This window comes from Mastigoproctus giganteus, chromosome 10, assembly GCF_048544385.1.
Source record: "Mastigoproctus giganteus isolate SK-2022 chromosome 10, ASM4854438v1, whole genome shotgun sequence".
Lineage (NCBI taxonomy): Eukaryota > Metazoa > Arthropoda > Arachnida > Uropygi > Thelyphonidae > Mastigoproctus > Mastigoproctus giganteus.
This window is the reverse complement of record NC_143584.1, coordinates 162,101,396-162,121,516: the sequence shown is the minus strand read 5'-3', so window position 1 is coordinate 162,121,516 and position 20,121 is coordinate 162,101,396. Positions and strand designations below refer to the sequence as shown.

At 36.2% G+C, this 20,121-nt stretch overlaps 1 protein-coding gene across 1 annotated transcript in view; it reads left to right on the top strand.

Moving 5' to 3' along the window:
* Positions 1 to 20,121, top strand: part of LOC150079435 (uncharacterized) — a 171,794-nt gene that overhangs the window by 47,925 nt on the left and 103,748 nt on the right. The window contains exon 5 of the mRNA XM_090382327.1: positions 13,105 to 13,173. Coding sequence (XP_090238453.1) covers positions 13,105 to 13,173 — 69 coding nt within the window. The remainder of the gene's footprint in view (positions 1 to 13,104; positions 13,174 to 20,121) is intronic.

The window sequence follows — 20,121 nt, the reverse complement described above, 5'->3', positions numbered from 1 at the left end:
ATAATACATCTTGATTACAGTATCTTGTTTTCATGCCAATCTCACCAAGTGTGCCTTTCTTTGTATCCTTTCAAGAAGCTCTTTTTTTTTTTTTAATTTGGTTCTACAATTGTCTTATGTGCTGGGATTGTGACCTGCTATCTCTACAAGCAAACATTTGGTAAATCATCTTAGGATACCAATGGCCTTCCTTTCCACTTGTCTGCACTGCTCAGAGAACTTCTTGTCTGGCCATATTTTAACTCCCAAATTTCTTTCTTCCTCTACTGTTTTTGGTTCAATCCTAACAAGTGCATAATTATTTTGGGGTTGCTATTCCTTGTGAGACCTTGCATTTTACTGCATTAAAACATAGCTGTCACTTTTCTGACATTTCTTGAAGTTGAAGTCATTCTGAAGAAGTGCTGCTTGGCACTGATCATGACATCATCTACATATTTTTATATTAAATCTCCTGTAACCCTTGGTCAACGTCATTTAAGAAAATCAAAAACAACAGTGGCCCTGATACCGGTTCTTGAAGAATCACAATCCTCTGCTTCCTACAGCCACCTGCTTCCTGCAATCCATATAAGGATTCATGAGTAACATATTAAAACTCAAAGGTTATAAAATTAAAAATTTATTTAAATTAAACATAGACAAGCAATATTGTTTCATTTTTAACAGCTAATTTTTCATTCAGAAGATTTAGAAACCATTTATTTTAGAAGTGGTACCTTCTAAGTAACTGCTCATCAGACCATCCAATTATCCTTTGTAGGTGCATATTTTTTTTTGTGTGAACCATGTTGGAATCATTTTCACCAGAACTTTAAATTTCCTTATTTATTTCAATATTTAATGCTTTCCTTTTTTTTTTTTTTTTTAAATATATATTGTTTACAGCAGGGTTGGTCAACTTAATTTGTGATGTGATCTACTTTTTTTCTTTAAAATGTACCGCGATCTACCATCTCAAGAATTTCATTGCACATGCTTTAAAAAAGTTAATCAACACATGTTGAAAAATGCTGTTTATAATTTTTAAAATTAAATACAGCTCAAAATTCTTATTTTAAATTCATAAGTATTTAAAATTTTAATTTATGCGAAGTTTGTGTGTTCATGTCATCTGCCGAGCTTTCAAAATTGGGGATATATTGTGATAAGTTCAACCGTAAAGAACCTTCTGTATGCAAGTCCGTAAGAGTAGAGCGATTCTTCCTGTTTGTTTGTTTCAAATACGAAAAGGCCGATTCACATAGATATGTGGAACTGAAACAGGAATTTAAAAGTTCATTGCATTTTTTTACATTTGTGTACTTTTCTCAGCAAACATATTTCCAAAAGTCTTTTTCTGATGATCTGGCTTTTAGGAAGATATTGTTTCGAAATGTAATATTTTCTCCATGTGAAAAAAATCTCAGCGATTTTTTTCAACAGGATATTTTCGCAAATGATCTTGCATATTTGAAAAATGATCGAATTTTTTTCCTTTGAGATCCTTAGCCATTGCCAAAAACTGATATTTATATGCAGAAATATTATGAATCATGTCACCCACATTTTTATTTTTTGCTTGTAATTCCAAATTCAGATCACTTAATTTGCTGGTAAAATCCGTATTTTGTAATCGCTGATAATCATCTCCCCTTTGATCAACAAATTTTTTAATTTCATTCAGCAAATTTCGAAATCTCTGTAGAAACTTACTCCGACTCAGCCACCTCACATCTGTGTGTAATATCAGATCTGGTTCATTTTCGTCGAGTTGCATTTTGAAAAGTCTCCTTTGAAGAGATTGTCCTCTTTTAGTATTTAATCTTTTGTTGGCTAACATTTGTTTGTGGATGATACAGTGGTAACTCAAAAAATCTGGTACTTCATCATCCTTTTGGCACAATGTGATGAATCTGTTAAGAAGCCTCGTTATTGCTTTAGCTCCATCTGTTGTTATTGATACGACCTTAAATGGTGAAAATTTAATTTTTTCAGTAAAATTTTTGAATGTGTTAAATATATCAAGACTTCTAGTTCTTTCTTCAAACAAAACCATACCTAGCAGTTCTTCTCTAGTGGCAGAATCATCGAAACCATATGAATAAAAATGAGCAATTGAGCTGTATCACTGACGTCTGTAGATTTATCCAGTTGTAAATAAAAGGACACAAGATTAGCAATATGAGCATGCAATTGTTTGCTTACATTTTCACTCATTCTTTTTCGATGTGTCGCATCACAGTATTTCGAGATAATTGCAGATCTTGAAGAGCACTTTTAATTTCACTTTTGTTCTTAAAATTTTCAAAACGAGAATCTGTTATTTCTAAAAATGTGTCTTTGATGAACTGACCATCAAAAAATGGTTTGCATTTTTTTTTTCAAGATGACTCACTTCAAATGATGCTACAGTTACTGCTTTAGATTGTAAATTAGGTGTCATGAAGAAATTTTGTTGTGCGAATAATCTGGATTTAAGTTCTTTTAATTTATTTTTTCTAAGTTTACTATTAGGTGTAAAATCCGATTGATACCATGGAATGCATTGAAGTGCCTTTCTAAATTTTCTTTTTTGGGTATAGCCACGGAAGCATTGCGAATTAAACAAATTTTTCTTTTATCATTACAAAAAAGTACTCTGGTTCCCACTCTTGATGAAAATGATACTTTTTACTCTTTTTCGTAGTATTCATTTTAAATCTCAAAGGTTATTAAATCAACAGTATAAGTACTGTCTAGTTATTAATATTAAGTAACCTAAATAAGAATTCAACACATACACTATTCTCTCCACAACATAACTGTGTGAATTTTCACTAGACAAGCCCTAGCGGCTGCACGGCGACCAGAGTAGTCGCGTGGTTCAGGCAATGAGGGGCAGGCCGTCCCCAGGGGTGCACTGCACCTGGGTGCCAACGTTCAAGGGGTGCCTGAAACTTACATACACGTATGAAGAAAATTTTAAAGAGGCGGCAAATTTTAATTGGCACCTGGGCGCCACATACCCTAGGAACACCCCTGCAACCGATTTATAATAAGTGGATGCTGTGGGGTGCATAATAATAATAACATTTAGATTTTGACTAATCTATTTTTTATATGTATTTAAAATTCGTCGTGGTCGACCGAAATTAAAGCCGAGATAACTGGTAGATCGTGATCAACTTGTTGGCCATCCCTGGTTTACAGTATGAGTAGTAAGAATATGTATATATAGAAACTATATAAATTTTTACACATTAAATTAATAAATTAAATAAACTCAGATTGGGTGAACATAAACTGAAATGATACTAGTGAGAAAGAGTAAAACATCAGCTTTTGTGTGTGCAATTGCAAATGGGTGTTGTAAGATGGCATTTTATAGCAAGATGAGCTGCATGTATTTTGGCTGATTTATTTCATTTATCCTCTAAATTCCTGGGAAAATTTAATTTTTAATAAATTACTTGCTCCAACATCTTCAGGTGCCTTCATGATAGGTTTTAATTTTATTCTGTTTTATATTATGGCATTATCAGATAACAAAATGGATAAAGTGATAGAAGACTGGTTAGAACATCAGTGTAGTACATTTGATTGACAGTCTTTGGTGGGGTGGGAAGTATTCAGCCATAACAATTACTTTAACATTGAAGAAAACAGGGAGGAGCATGGTTTTCATTTTTGATTTTGACATTGCTCTTTTTTTTGTTGTTGTTGGTTTTACCGTGCAACTGCTTTTTTTTTTTTTTTTTTTTTTTTGTCTTCATTTCATTGACTCTCTTTTAGTTTCTGGGTCATATTGGAAAAGCTAACTTTCATTGCAACTAATTGCAGTACTCAAAATGTGAATTTTCAAATTTTTTTCAAAACATCTTTATAAACTTAGTCTTTTCATTCTTTAATCTTCATTCAAACTTTTTGGTACCATCTTGGTGCACACTTTTCTCATGCCTAAATTTCAGTTAAAATTTTTCTGTTTTCTTTGTCCATGTTGAATTCAACAATCACTTCTAATCAATATCCTTACCCAGTCCACATGTTCATCAGTTTTCATGGATACCTGACAGCCTGGTCATATGTTGTCTTCCACGTTCTCTCTTCCTTCTAGAAATCCTTTATGCCATTCAAACGTGCAAGTTCTTGACATAGTATCTTCCACATAAATTTGATATAACAACTCAACTTTCAGTTGGTGTTTTCTTTAGTTTTGTTAAAAATTTGAGGTCAATTTTTGTTCGATTCTTTCAAGACCTGCTAAATGAAGAACACCAGTTGACTAAGTTATACCAACTATTGTCAAAAAATGCAGAAACAAACTGCCTCTCTTCATACTATTTTAGACCTTATTAGGGTCTCATCGGTGAAGAGGAGAAACAGAAAGACAAATGAACAGACATTTGTTCTTTCTGTTTCAAGTATTTATAAGGATGTGTAAGAGTGTCTGTTCATTTGGGCTTTCTGTTTAACCTATTTCTTAACTGGCAAGAATCTAATAAGGTTTAAAATAGTCACATGAAGAGTGGCAGTTTGTTTCCATATTTTAGGTCAATAGTCAACAATTCATAACTTGGTCATTTGGAATTCCTGATTTAGGGTCTTGATATATAGGCTTCTCCAAAGTATATTTAGTTGAAAGAATGAGTTTGATGCCTCACAGAGAACAAGCGAACTCACCAGGAACTAGAGCAACTAGTGACTTGCCAGGTGACTGACTCCCAATTCCAGCCTGAGAAGAGAATGGTTAAGTGAAGATTACTCTGTTCCAGAAGGATTTATTATTATTGGGAAACACTGTTATTTGGGAATGGAAAAACTTTAAATAAAGATGGCTAAGACTTGTTTGTAAAGTATAGGATCATACTGAAAACACATTATGAGATAGGGCAAAGTGTAATTATATGCAGTCCTGACAGATATGACAGGATGGATTTTATGATGCAAGCCTTGTTAATTAACTGGAGGCTTAAGGGACTGCAAGGCTTTTGAAGGGAGATATTTATTAGTGTGACAAACCAATTACAAAAAACAGTTGGCAAACCATAAGATGGAAGCTTGTTCAGAAGACTTTTATGCCAAACCCTTAGTTGGTGGAAGGAATTTATTTTGCTGCTATGGATTATATTTGAACAGAAGAGGTTTACAGGTGCTTTCCAGTGGAAACTGCTATAGTGGGGATAGGGAAGCTAAAGAATGCTGTTGGTAATTTACCAACTGGTTGAGGTCACAAATTCACTTTTATTGAGAGACTTTCAGAGTCCAAGGGCGAACTATAGTCTCCTTATATGATCATTCACTGGTAAAATATGTGAAAGGGTGTAATAGAAGAAATGTCTAACAGGCTAGCAGTGGTGAAACATAATTCAGTAATTATAGTGGCTCTATTTGGGAAGTGAATAGCAAGGAAATGCAGTGTCTGAATTGTTTATATAGTAATGTTTAGAAACATCAACAAATACATGAATTTAATCTGCTGGTTAGGTTCACAGATGGTGATGTAGGATTGACTGAAAATTGGTGTGTCCTTGATGAGTTTGGTTTTGGAGCATACAGTGGGTGTAGGAGGGGAGAGATATGCTTGTGATCAGAAGCTGGCTGAATGCTGTAAGGTCATACCGTGATTTAGAACAACTCGGGAGAACATGGAGTCTGTGTAAAAAAAAAAAAGGTAAACTGCGGCTATTATCAACCCACTGCAGGATGGAAGCCTCCTTAACAATTTTATGTTGAGGGAAATAGACTATAATTTGCTACGATGGTCCAGTGCAGGTTGGCAGATTGGCCATATTTAGTAGTCAGGGGCTTGAACCCCGGTCTACTCAAAAAGCATGTGCTACTGCACTCCCACTCCCGACCATTCAGCTGGAGGCCCTTGTGTTGTGTGGGGTAAATAGTGATAGAGGACAGTTAAGAATGGGAGTGTGCAGGTAAGTCCGGGTTTCATGTTATGGGAGATTTGAGCTTGCCACTCAATGATTGGAAATTATGGACTAGCAACTCAACCTGGGGCAGGGGGTTAATTTTATTAATTGACTTGATGACCAATAAATGGTGGTTCAGGAACTCTTAGCTGTGGTCACCATAGTGCCTTAAAGTGGACAGTGACAAATGAGATTTTAGTAGTTAAGGGTAAGAGTATTAATTTCAAGAAAGGGGATTAGTGTGGACTAAGGTGCTTCTTAGGTTCAGTCAAGTTGGGAAAAAATATATGAAGGAAAGTAAAGTTAAACTGTGGGAGGGAAATGGGATATTTTCAAAGCTTTTATTGAAAGCCGCTAGAGCAGTGGTTCCCAAACTGTGCCCCGTGGATAATTTCTGTAACGGTTACTTTGAATTTTACGTTTTTTTAAACAAAATCTAAATATCATTAGAGGTTGCGCGTTGCACTCAACATTAAAATTCAGTGTCTACAGTCACTCCCAACTTTAAAGAACTTTGTGAGATGAAAAAATAACACCATTCTTCACACTATTGGCCCATGCGGTACAGTTGATTGTATTCTGAAATCATGACAGTTTATTATTCAGTTATTTTTTGTGTCAGTCTGAAAAAGGTAGGTGTAAACGCATAATAAATCATTCTGAGATATAAATTTTTAATTTTGGATACCTACCAGCCGGACACCCCATATTTAAGTGAGCTAGGATGTGAGGATCCATGGTTATTTTTTGAAGCCAAAAAGTGCTCTGTGAGCAAAAAAAGTTTGGGTAACACTGCACTAGAGGATTCAACACTGCATTAGATGGATGAAAAAGAGATTTAACCCTTTCGTGGATTATCCCGAGATATCTCGTTTTTAGTTTTAAAAGTTATTTGGAACTACCCGAAATATCTCTGGACACAATAATACCCAAAGCAAACAATAATACCTCCAAATTTAGGGTTGAAACGTATTTTCTCAGGCATTTATCTGGCTAATTTTGCATTAGCCAGATAAATCCTGAGATTTCTCACAATTTTCTTACATCTGACAGCAGACGACTGGCTTTCATTTTACTTATATTTACTTATTATACAGCAATGTCAGAACAGTAGCTTGCATTCCTATGTGTCGCCAGCAAACAAAATAAAATTTGCCGTCCTAAATGCTGAATACTGGTAAGCGTTAACCAATTATAAATCTATATTGAAAAATATTTCGGCACCCTCTTGAACTGGCTGCCCGTAAGCGATGCTTACCTCGCCTATCCAGTTGCAACGGCCATGTGTCAGAATTAGTTACTTCACGATTATTGCTTGTGGTGGGAGGTTACTGCTTGTGCGTTCCAATTGATTTTTTAAATTTATTTATATAATAATTAGTGGAGAGTTTTCTGTTCCTTTCTTTTAGCTCAAGCGCTAATTTGTTTTAAAAATCTGTATAATTTGCAAACTTTTTGGCATGCACGAGATAACTCGGGATAGCTCAAATGGGTTAATTACTCCCGTGTATTTTCTACTAAAAAATTTATAAAAAACACAGAAAAACTATACAATGAGTATTTGCATGATGCATATTTTTAATCTGTAAAATAAAAAAGTCGATCCGTTATGGCACATTTTCAGGGAAAAAATGTTCCAGGGAGGGGTTAATGAAGTTGATAGAAGTGAAAAAAAAAAAGAAAAAAAAAGGATGGGACAATTAGTGTTTACTCAGATTCATATGATAATTATAAATTGATTTTTAATAGGACCACGGAAGGGGTTTTAGGCAAGTGAAGTCTAAATATGAGAAATTGTTAGCCATGAGAGCCTAGAATAGAGAGAAGTCATTTTTATTCTTTCACAAATGACCAAGAAACGGTGGTCAACCACTGTTTCGTGGATCCCCAAGGGTCCACAGACCCCAGTTTGCGAAAACGCTGCTCTACAGGGTTATAAGCAAGGTGCTTCAAGGTTCCTCTTGCTTCTAATCTTCTTGACTGAATATTGACAGTTATGCTTTAATGTTGCCAAATGTAATGTTCTACATTTGGAAAAGGACCCAACAATAACTTACAAATTAAGTGGGGTATAGATTACCTTTGCATCTAGGATAAAGGCTATATTAAGGAGGGTTTTTGGAGGGCTCATATGAGCCCCTTCTAATATTTGGGGATTATCCAAATATTAGAAGGGGATTATCCAAGACCCATGTTAAAAAAAAACTTAGTTTGATAAAATGTAACACTTAACACAGTTGAAATTCTTCTTGAGTGAGCCCCTTGTTAAAAAAATTAGCGGAACACCCCTGGTTATATTTCCGTTATACACTGGCGAGACCATTTCAGGAAAGACATTGAGCTTCTTGAAAGGATTCTAAGATAGTGAACTCATCTGGTGAGAACAACCAAAGGACATCTGTGTGAAGAGAGACCTTGAATGTGTAAGTTACAGAACTTTCAAACTAGACATCTTGGTGGCGGTTGGGGTGTGTAAGACTGGAGGGGGGGGATTAAAAGGAGAGAAAAACCAAGGGGTTTAAATATAAAAGATTTTGGAACAGCTGGTAGATTGGACCTCAAACAGTTTACATTTGTTAGTGTTTTTGACCACTGGAATAAACTGCTTTCTTGGTTAGTTGAGGTTGATAGTTCAGCAAAATTTAAGGAATAGTTGTATAGGCAAAGTTTCTATGTATATAGCTGATGTAGCAAAAGCCTAGCTTCCTTGCATCCTTTCACTTTACTAATGACTATATCTTTTGGATTTACTTTAGCACCCAAAAGATATAGTCAGTTTATGGGAGGCTATCATTCCTAAATATCCAAGAAAATGTAAAACTGAGGGATTAGTTACTACATCATGATAATTAAATTGTCAACAGTCCCTCAACGCTGTCTGATCTATGCAGTGATTTCCAGCAAGGGAAAAAACTGTACGTACAAGGTGTAGCTATCAAATAGTGGACTGCACATGCAGCCACTTCACACTAAATATAACCTGCAAAACAAAGGCACGGCAGTTGACCTCGACCTAGTTGTCTGCCAAGTCGTGTTCCAACATGCTCATTTGCTTTGCAGTAAGACAGGTTTTCATTACCTTCTGTACAAAACTAAACAAAATATCAACTGAAAGTTAGAGTTATGACATCATTCGAGTTTATGGGGAAGATTGCTGTCAAGAGCTTGCATGTTCGAATAGCATAAAAGATTTTTAGAAGGAAGAGAGAATGTGGAAGATAATGAATGACCAGGCTGTCTGATATCCATGAAAACTGATGAAAATGTGGACTGGGTAAGGGGACTGGGAAAATGTGGACATTGATTAAAAGTGAATATCATTTAAGCATTAGAATTAGAACTGAAAATTTAGGCATGAGAAAAGTGTGTCTAAGATGTGCCAAAAATTTTGAATAAAGAGAAGATTCGAAGTTTGTGAAAATGTTTTTAAAAAACAGTGAAGAAGATCCAGACCTTCTGGGTACTGTAATTACTTGTGATGAAAGTTGGCTGTTCCAGTACGACTCAGAAACTAAAAGACAGTCAGTGCAATGGAAAACAACAGTCTCTCAGATAGAACTAATGCTTCTCCAGTTGGGTGTCTCCGTAGCCAGGTGGGCAGGAGCAGCAGTGCGTAGCACACACTTCTTGATTAGACCAGGGTTCGAGCCCGTGACCACCAAATACGGAGGATGTGGAAAGGTCAGGAAATGACCACCGCATATCCCCGGAACAATATGGCGTTAGTTGCTAATGCTCCTAAAAAAAACCAAATAACAATAACAAGCTTCTCCTGTCATCATTTCTGTGAGGATGAGCATTTATTTATTAACTTATATTAAATTTATTTTATGAACATAACATTGTTTTTTTTTTTTTTTTTTTTTTTTTTTTTATTACAAGCACTTAGCATAGAATTCCTTTACGTATTTAGCAAAAAAAAACATTTGGTAGTGCCAGGTGTGGATCAGTGGCAGGCAGGTTGATTCTTGTAGTGATGGGCATAATCATTATATTGCAATTAGATTATTCCAAAATGTGGAAGAAAATGGTAGTGGATGACAGAGTGGTAATCAATGGATGCTGCTCTTCGTGGACTAATGTTATTAGTGGAGTCCCACTGGGTTCGGTGTTTGACCCACTGTTGTTTTATATATTTATCAATGATATTGCGGCTTAGTGTTGAAGTTTGCAGATGATACAGAGATTGATAGGGTTGTTAATGACAGTAATGGCAGTGTGTTACTCAAACAGGGTCTAGAAAATTTTGGCAGATGGGTGAGAAGTGACAGCTGAAGTTAACAATGACAAATGCAAAGTACTGCATATGGGTAGAAGTAACCCCAGAGGAACATGCCAACTGTGTGGTATTACACATAGGGTGGTAGAAAATGAAAAAGGCCTGGGAGTAATTGTGCAGTCAGATTTGAATGTTTCTGAGCAATGCAGACAGGCTGCCAGAGCGGGTCATGGGGTTTTTGTCAGTGATATACAGGAATTTTTCTAGCAGGGAAAAGGAGGTGATTATCCCTTTGCATAAGGCAATGGTTGGGTCACGCCTTGAGTACTGTGTACAGGTCTGGAGGCCTCATTTTAAGAAGGATGCAGATTTTCTTGAGCATGTGGGTCCTCTTAACAAGAGAGGCTCAAGTCCTGCAAATTGCAACAGCTGGAGATTAGGCACCTGCGAGGTGATCTGATTGAGGTGTATAAGGCCTTGAATGGGATTCTTCCGCTTGCTCAGATTACGAACCTAAGAGGGCAAATTGAGGAAAGATTGCTATAGAATAGATGTGTGGAAAATTTGCCTTTAGCCAGTGTGATTAATTGCTGGAACAAACTTCCATCTGTCAATGTGGAAGCTGATAGTTTATATAAATTCAAGGAGGAACTGGACAAACTTTTAGAGGGAATGGTTGTGTGAATTTTTGTTTTTTTTTTTTTTTCACTGATGCTACATAAGCCCATACGCTTGCTTTCTTGCATCTCATGCCTCTATTACTATTATTATGACAGTGGAGGGATTCTGTTGAATTCTGTCAGTGATAAAGATAACGTGCTGTTTCCACTTGACCAATAGTTCCATTCAGCTGAAACTGTGCATGCACGTGTAGTCAATTTTGTAATCCACTAATTGTATATAATTGTAATCCACTAATTGTATATAATCAATTATTAATCATTTGATCGTGGCCATCCCAGATTATAAAATCCTCTGGATCTGCCTTCAGGTGGTACACAGTGTGTTTCTGATGTAATATGTGACATGCCGTGTACATTTTGTACTTGGGATCGTAACTTAACTTTGTAATCAGTGTGTTGAACAATTTCATTATTGCTTACTGGGTTTGCAGTACACCGAAACGGCAGAATTCATGGAATACTTGGTTCCTGGACAACATGACGCTGTCACCCCTCTTGCTAGTTGACGAATCAACCACTTGACAGGTATACAGGTACACTGTATCACTGTGTTTATAAAATAATAAGAGGAGTTTACCTCAATGAAGTACGTAGAACACTTCCGTATTATACTCTCCAGAAATTAAAACGTAAAAAACGAAAAAATTGACAACTTACCAGTACATTAGAATAAAATATAAATAATTAAATAATTAAAAACCAATTTAACACAATTCAAATCAATTTAAAACAATTAAACATCAATTTAACGCAATTAAAAAGAATCTAACGAAAATATTCAAAACGATTTTCCTTCCTTAGGAAAGTCGTTTTGAATATTTTCGTTACATTCTTTTTAATTGTTTTAAATTGATGTTTAATTGTTTTAAATTGATTTGAATTGTGTTAAATTGGTTTTTAATTATTTAATTATTTATATTTTACTCTAATGTACCGATAAGTTGTCGATTTTTTTCGTTTTTTCCGTTTTAATTTCTGGAGAGTATAATATGGAAGTGTTCTACGTATTATATTGAGGTAAACTCCTCTTATTATTTTACAAATATTAATATCAGTGTAGAACATATTGAGTATTACAGCTCTGATTCATACTATCACTGTGTTCACGTAGACGGTAATTTGATCTTAGTATGGATAAACGTTGTGAGTTAACCGACTTTGAAAGAGGGATGACAGCGGGTGCCCAACGCATGTGTCACTCTATCGCAGAGGTGGTACAGAAATTGCACTATCTCTGTTTGACAGTATCGGGAATATGCCATTTCCGGAATAACATCTCATCATGGACAGCACTGTGGGTGGAGCAAGCTGGTGGATGAATGTGGTCTTTGATGTCTGTCTTGCATTGTTTCAGCCAACCGGAGCGTGACAGTGGCACAAATCACCACAGACTTCAACAAGAGAGGTTCCAAAAATGTCTCCACCAAGACAATCAGGTGATCATTAGCTGCAGTAGATTTGGGAGCTGCCGACCCACCAGAGTCCTATTGCTAACACCATGACATGGGACTCTATGCCTCAACTGAGCGAAAGAATATTGGTACTGGACCTTGGATGATTAGAGACTGGCCTCCTGGTCTGTTGAGTCCCGTTTCCAGTTATTTCAAGCTGATGGGAGGGTGCATATCTGTCAGAAACCCCACAAAGCTATGCACTCATCGTGTCAACACGAAACCGTTCAGGCAGGTAGAAGGTTGCTAATGGTTTGGGACGTGTTCAATTGCTACATGTTGAGACCTCTGGTACATCATCTAGATGCATCTCTGAATGGTCGAGGTTATATATTCAACATTGCAGACCATCTGCATCCCTTCATTGTCATCGTGCACCCACAGGCAGTGGGTGCACGATGACAATGCCTCCCCACACAGCTGTGGTGACTAGAACATGGTTTGAAGAGAATTCTGCAGATTTTACCACCATGGAATAGTCTCCCCGTTCACTGGACAAGAACCCTGTAGAGCATCTTTGGGATGTTGTAAGGTCTGTTCGAGCTTTGTATCTTCCACCCAGGAATGCGACGGCATTGTGGACAGCGATGCAGCAAGCATGGATGAAAATGCCTGTGGAATGCTTTCGTGAACTAGTGGACTCAATGCCTTGCCGTGTGACTGCCCTTATCCAGGAGAAGTTTGGACCTATCCATTACCAGGTAGGTATCCCATAATTTCTGTCCACTCAGTGTATAACAACCATGGCTGTTGTTAATTACTGTTCGTATAGCTTAGTTTAGACGTTTGTGAGAGGTTTTTAGACTACATTCCTATGTACATTGCTTAGAATTGAGGGTTCATTAAATCACTTAATACTTTTTTAGCTATGTGATGCCCACATGAATTCACTCCAAGTTTGGGAAACACATATACAAGGAAAACGTCACAAGAAGGTAAGTTTATAAATGCTATCTTCTAGTTTTTAATCATGGAAAGGCTTATCATTAACCTGACTGTGTACGATGCACTTGTTTATTATAATTGATTGCTTTTTTGTTATTCATTTCACTGCTATACCACACTGTTCTCATATAATACTGTGTTTACCCAAAACTAAAACAGTCTTTCCCCCTCCCCCCTCCTCTACTTGCCGACCGGGCTAGCCGAGTGGGTAAAGTACCTGCCCGGCAACCCAAAGGTCGCGGGTTCGATTCCCGCCTCGGGCTTGGATCAAAGTACTGCAAAAACCTTGGGAGGTGCAATATGGCCACAGAAGCCGATGCGCCAACAACTACCAAATCAAAAAAAAAAAAAAAAAAAAAAAAACCTCCTCTACTTTGTTTAAATATCTTATTTTTTGGTGGGGAAGATAATTAGCTTTATGTAATATACAAATTAGTGTTCTTATTGAACACCACTAGTTGATTTGTTGTCCAAAGGATGGTTAAAAAGTTTGGGACGTGAAGTATAAAAGAAACAGATAAAAAATTGTCTTTTTTTTTTTTTTTTTTTTTTCCAATACACTTATTGTATTTAATCTGCAGATTAAATACAAATAAGTGTATTGAAAAAAAATCCTTAAAAATTGTTCAGGTTAGTCATCAAACCAGATTTTCACAGACACTTTTAGCTTTTCATCATCTTTGAAATTAGTTCCACAAAGATGAAACTTGAGGTTTCTGAATAATAATAGCCACTTGGGGCCAGATCTGAACTATATTAGGGGAGGGGTAATTGTTCACATCCATATTCATGAATTTATCCTGTGCAAGTTCATTGCAATGGAGAAGCAAAACCAAGTAATCCAAATTTCCTAATCTTTTTACCCTGAATTGCAGCCTTTAGCTTTTTCATAAGGCTGGCATATGGCATAATATTCCCGTTATTGTGGTTTTAGGTGGAAGGTAATCAATTGTGTCCCAGAAAATTAAGACCAACGCTTCCAGTGGATGATTGGGTTTAGAACTTTATCACAGTTGGAGAACCTTTGTGCTTTCAGTTTGTACTTTCTAGGTTGGATTCAGGATCATAAAAATGTAGCCAAGTTTCATCACCAGTCACCAAATGAGATAAGAATATCTGAATTTTCAAGAATTAATTTTAAATTCTCTCTTGGAGACTTCAACCTCTACTGTTTGTCATTAATGGATATTCCCAAATGCTTGTGTATTATTGTTAAAATGTTTCCATGGAAATGTTAAGTACTTTTCAAGTTCAGACACTAATTAATTCTTCCATTTTTCTGATTTTTTTTTCCCCCTCAACAATAACAGTTGTTTCAGAATTGGTTTCTTTGGATGACTAACCATATCTTGAATCATCCTCAATTGACTGCTGTCCTCTTTTGAACTCTGCCAACCATCTTGCAACAGTAGAATACTGTGTGATATGCTTCCAAACACTCTAGTCATTCTTTTGTGGATTTCTTTAGCATTTCTGCCCTCTTTGGTTAAAACTTCAATTACAGAATGGTCCTCAGTTTTCTAGATATTCATTCTTTTTCCATCTACCAACATAAAAAATTAAATTTTAGATACTGGATAAGGCGTTTTTTTTTTTTTTTTCTTTTTTTTCTTTTTATCTATCAAAATAACCTCTAATTTATTTATACATACCCTGCATACTCAGAACTTTTTACTACCCTTTATACCACCACAAATAACTATGGAATCACTGTTTTCTAATGTACAGTGGAACTTCTATTTAATGAATTTCTCTGTATTACGAATTTTGCTCAACTTTTATCTATATTACAAATTCTGCTCAACTTTTCTAGATCCTATTGCAGCAGCATATTGTCATTAGTGTCATTAACAACCCTGTCGACCTTTGTATCGTCTGCAAACTTGGATATTAAACCTGATATACCATCATCAGTATCATTAATAAATATAAAAAACAACAATGGGCCCAACACCGAACCCTGGGGGACTCACTAATAACATTAATCCACAAAGAGCAGTGTCCATTGATTACCACTCTCTGTGTTCTCCCACTCAACCATCCCTTTATCCATAGCAGCAATTTTCCTCCAATGCCACACTACTCCAATTTGTGCAGCAGTCTTCCATGTCCAACAGTATCAAAAGCCTTTTTAAGATCCAAATATATAATATCAAAATTATTCTTTGCATCCAGTTCTTTTGTGACCACATCGTAGTATCCAATCAAATTGGTCAACAAGACTTCCCCTTAACAAACCTTTGCTATGTCCAAACTATAACTGAATTCTTGTCTATATAATCCTGCAGTGCTTCTTTAACCAGTGCCTCCATTAATATCCCTGGAACAGAAGTTAAATTAACAGGTCTGTAATTACTTCTGTCGTCCTTTGTGAATTGAGGTCACATTTCCACTCTCTCTCCAGTCCATGGGTACCTCCCGAGTCCAAGGAAACTCTCATAATTATGGCTAAGGGTTTGCTTACTTTCTTTGCTGCCTCCTTTAATATAACTGGATAGATTCCATCCACCCCAGGCACCTTTTTTATGTTTGTCTTCAACAATTTCTCCTCCACTTTGTTCTCAGTTATTGCAAAATCACATAGCTCCCTGTTTGATCAAGTTCTGGCACTCCCCTCATTGAAGAACTCCTCATGTGTGAATGTAGATGCAAAATACTCATTCAGTTTATCAGCTACCTGAGCATGATCATCAATAGTCAACTCATCTATGTTAAGTGGACTACTGTAATTCATCCCCTTTCTTCTGGAGTTTACATAAGTAAAGAACTTTTTGCATCCTTTGCCAAAGATTTCTTGTAATCTGCCTAACTTCCTTTGTGACTTGGTTACAGACCAGCTTATATCTATCATAGGCTTCCGTGTCACCTGTTAATTTATATGTATCCCATGCATTTTTCTTCTGCAACATGTTTCATTAGTTCATCTGACACCCATTTAGACCTAAACTTTGAATAGTATTTCTTAGTTGGTATGAAAAGCCTAGTAGCTTCCAAGATTAATTCTTTGAATGCTTCCCATTTTGAATTTTCCATTGGTAACATCATCAGTTGGTCCCACCGTATAGAATTTAAATACTATCTCAGACCACCGCAGTCACCTTTATGAAAGCAAAAACCCTTCCCTTTACCCCTGATGGTAGTTACCACTTTGTGTAAATCCCACTTCAGCACACTGTGATCGCTGCCACTTAGTGGTTCCTTTAACTGCAGATTCTTAATGCATGAAGAATCACTACTGATATCAGATCAAGAGTATTACTCCCTCTAGTTGCTTGCCGAATATGCTGCTGTAGAAAACAATCATCCGATAAATTAACTAAAGACTTGCTATTGTGTGAGTGACCAACCCACAAATTCCAATCAATATCTGGGAAATTAAAATTCCCCATCACAAGAGACTGATTTACTGGCCCACTCTGTACAGTTGTTTATTTTATAATTAAGCAACAAGCTCTGAAATTTGAACAGTCCTTTGGGCATACAGAATTTAATGCGAGTACTGGATGGTTGTATAAATTTAAGAAGTGCCACAGAATTGTGGAAAAGGTTATTTTTGGAAAAAAGTGTTAATGTAAGTGAAGAAGATTGCAACAGTTGGAGGAACAACACCTTAAAGAAGATTTTGGTAGAATATGAACCTCAGGATGTTTTTAATGCTGACGAAATGGATTTATTCTTTTAATGTTTACCTAATAGAACACTTGCTTTTGAGGATGATAAATGTTTTAGCGAAAAAACAAAGCAAAGAAAGAATCACTGTACTAGTTGAAGCCAACATGACAGGAAGTGAAAATTAAGACTTTTAATCATCGGAAAATCAAAAAACTCACATTGCATAAGCAGTTTTTTTTTTTTTTTTTTTTTTTTTTTTGTAGGGATTAGGGTTTTTCAGCAACTCAGGCCATATTGCATCATATATTTTCTGTAAATTACATGTGTTCTATGGTTGATTTTCTGTTTGCTAGCTGAAAGCTGAGGTTTCCAGGAGGAAAGAACCATACTACCCTTGCCTGAGACTGTCTAACTCGGTTGTGTTGTGAAAAACACCTATAAAGATTCCTCGCGTCATCGGCAGGATTCAAACTGAGATCTATTCCATCCAGTGTCTGGAGAAGGACAGTGATGTACATGTTGTATGTATGTATGTATGTTATTTGGTTTTTAGGAGCATTAGCAACTAAGGCCATATTGCTCCGGGATATGCGGTGGTCATTCCCTGACCTTTCCGCATCCTCCGTACTTAGTAGTGATGGGCTTGAACCCTGGTCTAATCAAGAAGCATGTGCTATGCACTGCTGCTCCTTGCCACCTGGCTACGGAGGCACCTGTACATGTTGTAACAAGGTCATTCCTTATGTTGTAAAGCAGCTGTATGTAGCCTACAGTGAGTTGCATGTTCTTGAATCAGGACACTGAACGCATGAGTTAAAACATATTTTAAACATTTTATTTTTACTCAGTGATATCACCAAAATGGGAAGGCTTGCTTAACTCTAAGAGAACATTCACTGTTATCAAGGATTTGGCCAGTAAGTTGTTGAAAATGAAGTAACAAAGATGGAATGTGACAATCACAAGTGTCCTGAATCAACAAATCAGGAGGCAGTCGTAAATCAATTTATAGGAAATGTTAATCCAAGCAAGAAATCGCAATGAGCATCAATCAGAGATGTCAACGAAGCTCTATTTCATTGGCGCAACCCAAGCTTGTAGCACTCCAATTTCTGGGCCATTCCTCCTCGATAAAGCAGACACTTTAGCTAAGCAACTGGATGCACAGGGAATATTTAATTGACAATGGATTCATCGATGGTATTAGTGTCAGCCAATGCTCTGCAAATTTGCAGAGCATTGGCTACACAATATGAGTGCTACAAAGCAGGAGACATCTATAATTGTGAAGTAATGTCAACCTATTACCATGTCCTCCTGGACGGTGGTCACATGTTCACAAATGAAACCCCATCTGGTGGGCAAAAAAGAATAACAACCCTCATTGTGTGCAATTTTAATTTAAGAAGTTGTTGCATGTCGTTTAGCCACAGTGTATTATTGTTCACATTACTAGCTGTTTTGATGGGCCTACTTATAGTTACTCTAAAGTATTTGTGTTTTTTTTTTTTTTTTTTTTTCGTTTTTGTATGTTTTTTTCTTCAATAAACGAAAAAATATAAAATTTTCTTTTTTATTATGCTATTTGTTAATATAACGTTACGTGAAGAAATCACTGTGTAGATGCATATGGATTACATTCATACTACCAACACTTGCATCTTTGGCAACTCTTGGCCCATGATCTTGTAAAATTTGTCCCAATAATTGCATATTTTACTTTGAAAAAAATCACTATGTGATTAAGCATTGTGGTCTTCAATAACAGTATTATTATTATACAGTGGATTCCGGTTATTTGGGCCACCAGTTAATCAGGGCAGCCGTTTATTTGGGGCAAATCTTAAAAAACATAAACCAATCGAGAAAATAGTCAGGGTTTACTTCGCTTAATTGGGACAGCATGCCGTTTAATCGGGGCAGAAGACCGCAGCACTGGAGATTACCCCACGATTGTCTCCGACGGTACCATGTGGTTCGGTCGAAATTCTGGAGGTCACAACCATAAAACAATAAAAACAATTAGCAGTCACCTGTTTATTGGGCTTTTCTGTTAGTGAAATCTATCATAAATGAATAGTAAACTCGATCTTACTGAATTTGTGATAATACCGACAGCTGGAATTCGGTGGGTTATTATGGTAAAATGTGTTTACACTTCTATGGAATCTTCAATCATATAAAAAAAATAAATTTTCAGATCTCTTCATTCGTATTTTTAAAGCTTTGTAACTCGTTACTCGGTTCTCACTTGCGCGTACCGTGTTACTTGCAATTTGTGTGTGCCGTGTTCTTTGTTATTGATTGCTTATCTTTTTACTGTTTTAAATTTTAACCCCTACCCACAAATGTCAGTGAACAGAAATGTCAACTAGCTCGTATGTACTTATTACAGTACATATTAATTATTCCGATTATCACGTATTATTTAATTTTTTAATTGGTAAGGTAATAAAGGGTAAATTTGTGCTTAATATATCTTTGCTTTTATAACCTGTGGATAATATTCCTCCTATTTTTGCTAATTAGAATCGCTGTTTAATAGAATTAAAATTCAATTGACAAACATAATCACAGTGACCGGCGCATACTGTACATCGTATAGTGAACGGTACTTTACTATGTTGAGTTCGTCGTAACATGATTTTATTGTACAAAGTGTAAAGTGTTCATTGTCTAACGGCCCCAGGGGTTTCCCCCATCTCCGTGTTGTGCACTCTGTTTGTGAAACACAGAACACTGTGAAGGCCAGAGATTTTAAAAAGTGTAAGGTACATGTTTATGTTGTGTTGTTCCTCTGACCTTTTAGCCGTTGGGCCCCTAGTGGGACCCCCCCCCCCCCAATTGTCCACACTTATCCCTGAGGAGGCAGGTCAGGCATAGAGGGATCGCATTAGAAGTAAGTACTCTGGCAGGCCCTGCCACCTAATTTCCTAAGATTTCTGTGGCAAGGGCCTAAAAAAAAAATAATAAATAAATAAATAATAAAAAAGATAAAAAAATAATAATAGTAAAAAAATAGTAATAATTGAATTTGATTGTACAGTGAACTAATTGTAAAAAAAGGGGGGGGGGTACATTGTATTTTTAACTATTTACGTGAAATTTCGGATAATTGGGGCAGCCACTTAATCGGGCCAAAATGCACTAGTCCCGATGTGTCCCAAATAACCGGAATGGACTGTATATATATATATATATATATATATATATATATATATTTTTTTTTTTTTTTTTTTTTTTTTCCCCCTCAAGGAGAGAATTTCTTTCTAAATTGAATACAAGATGGTTATGGTTTGCAGCTGTATATGTGTATATTCTTTACT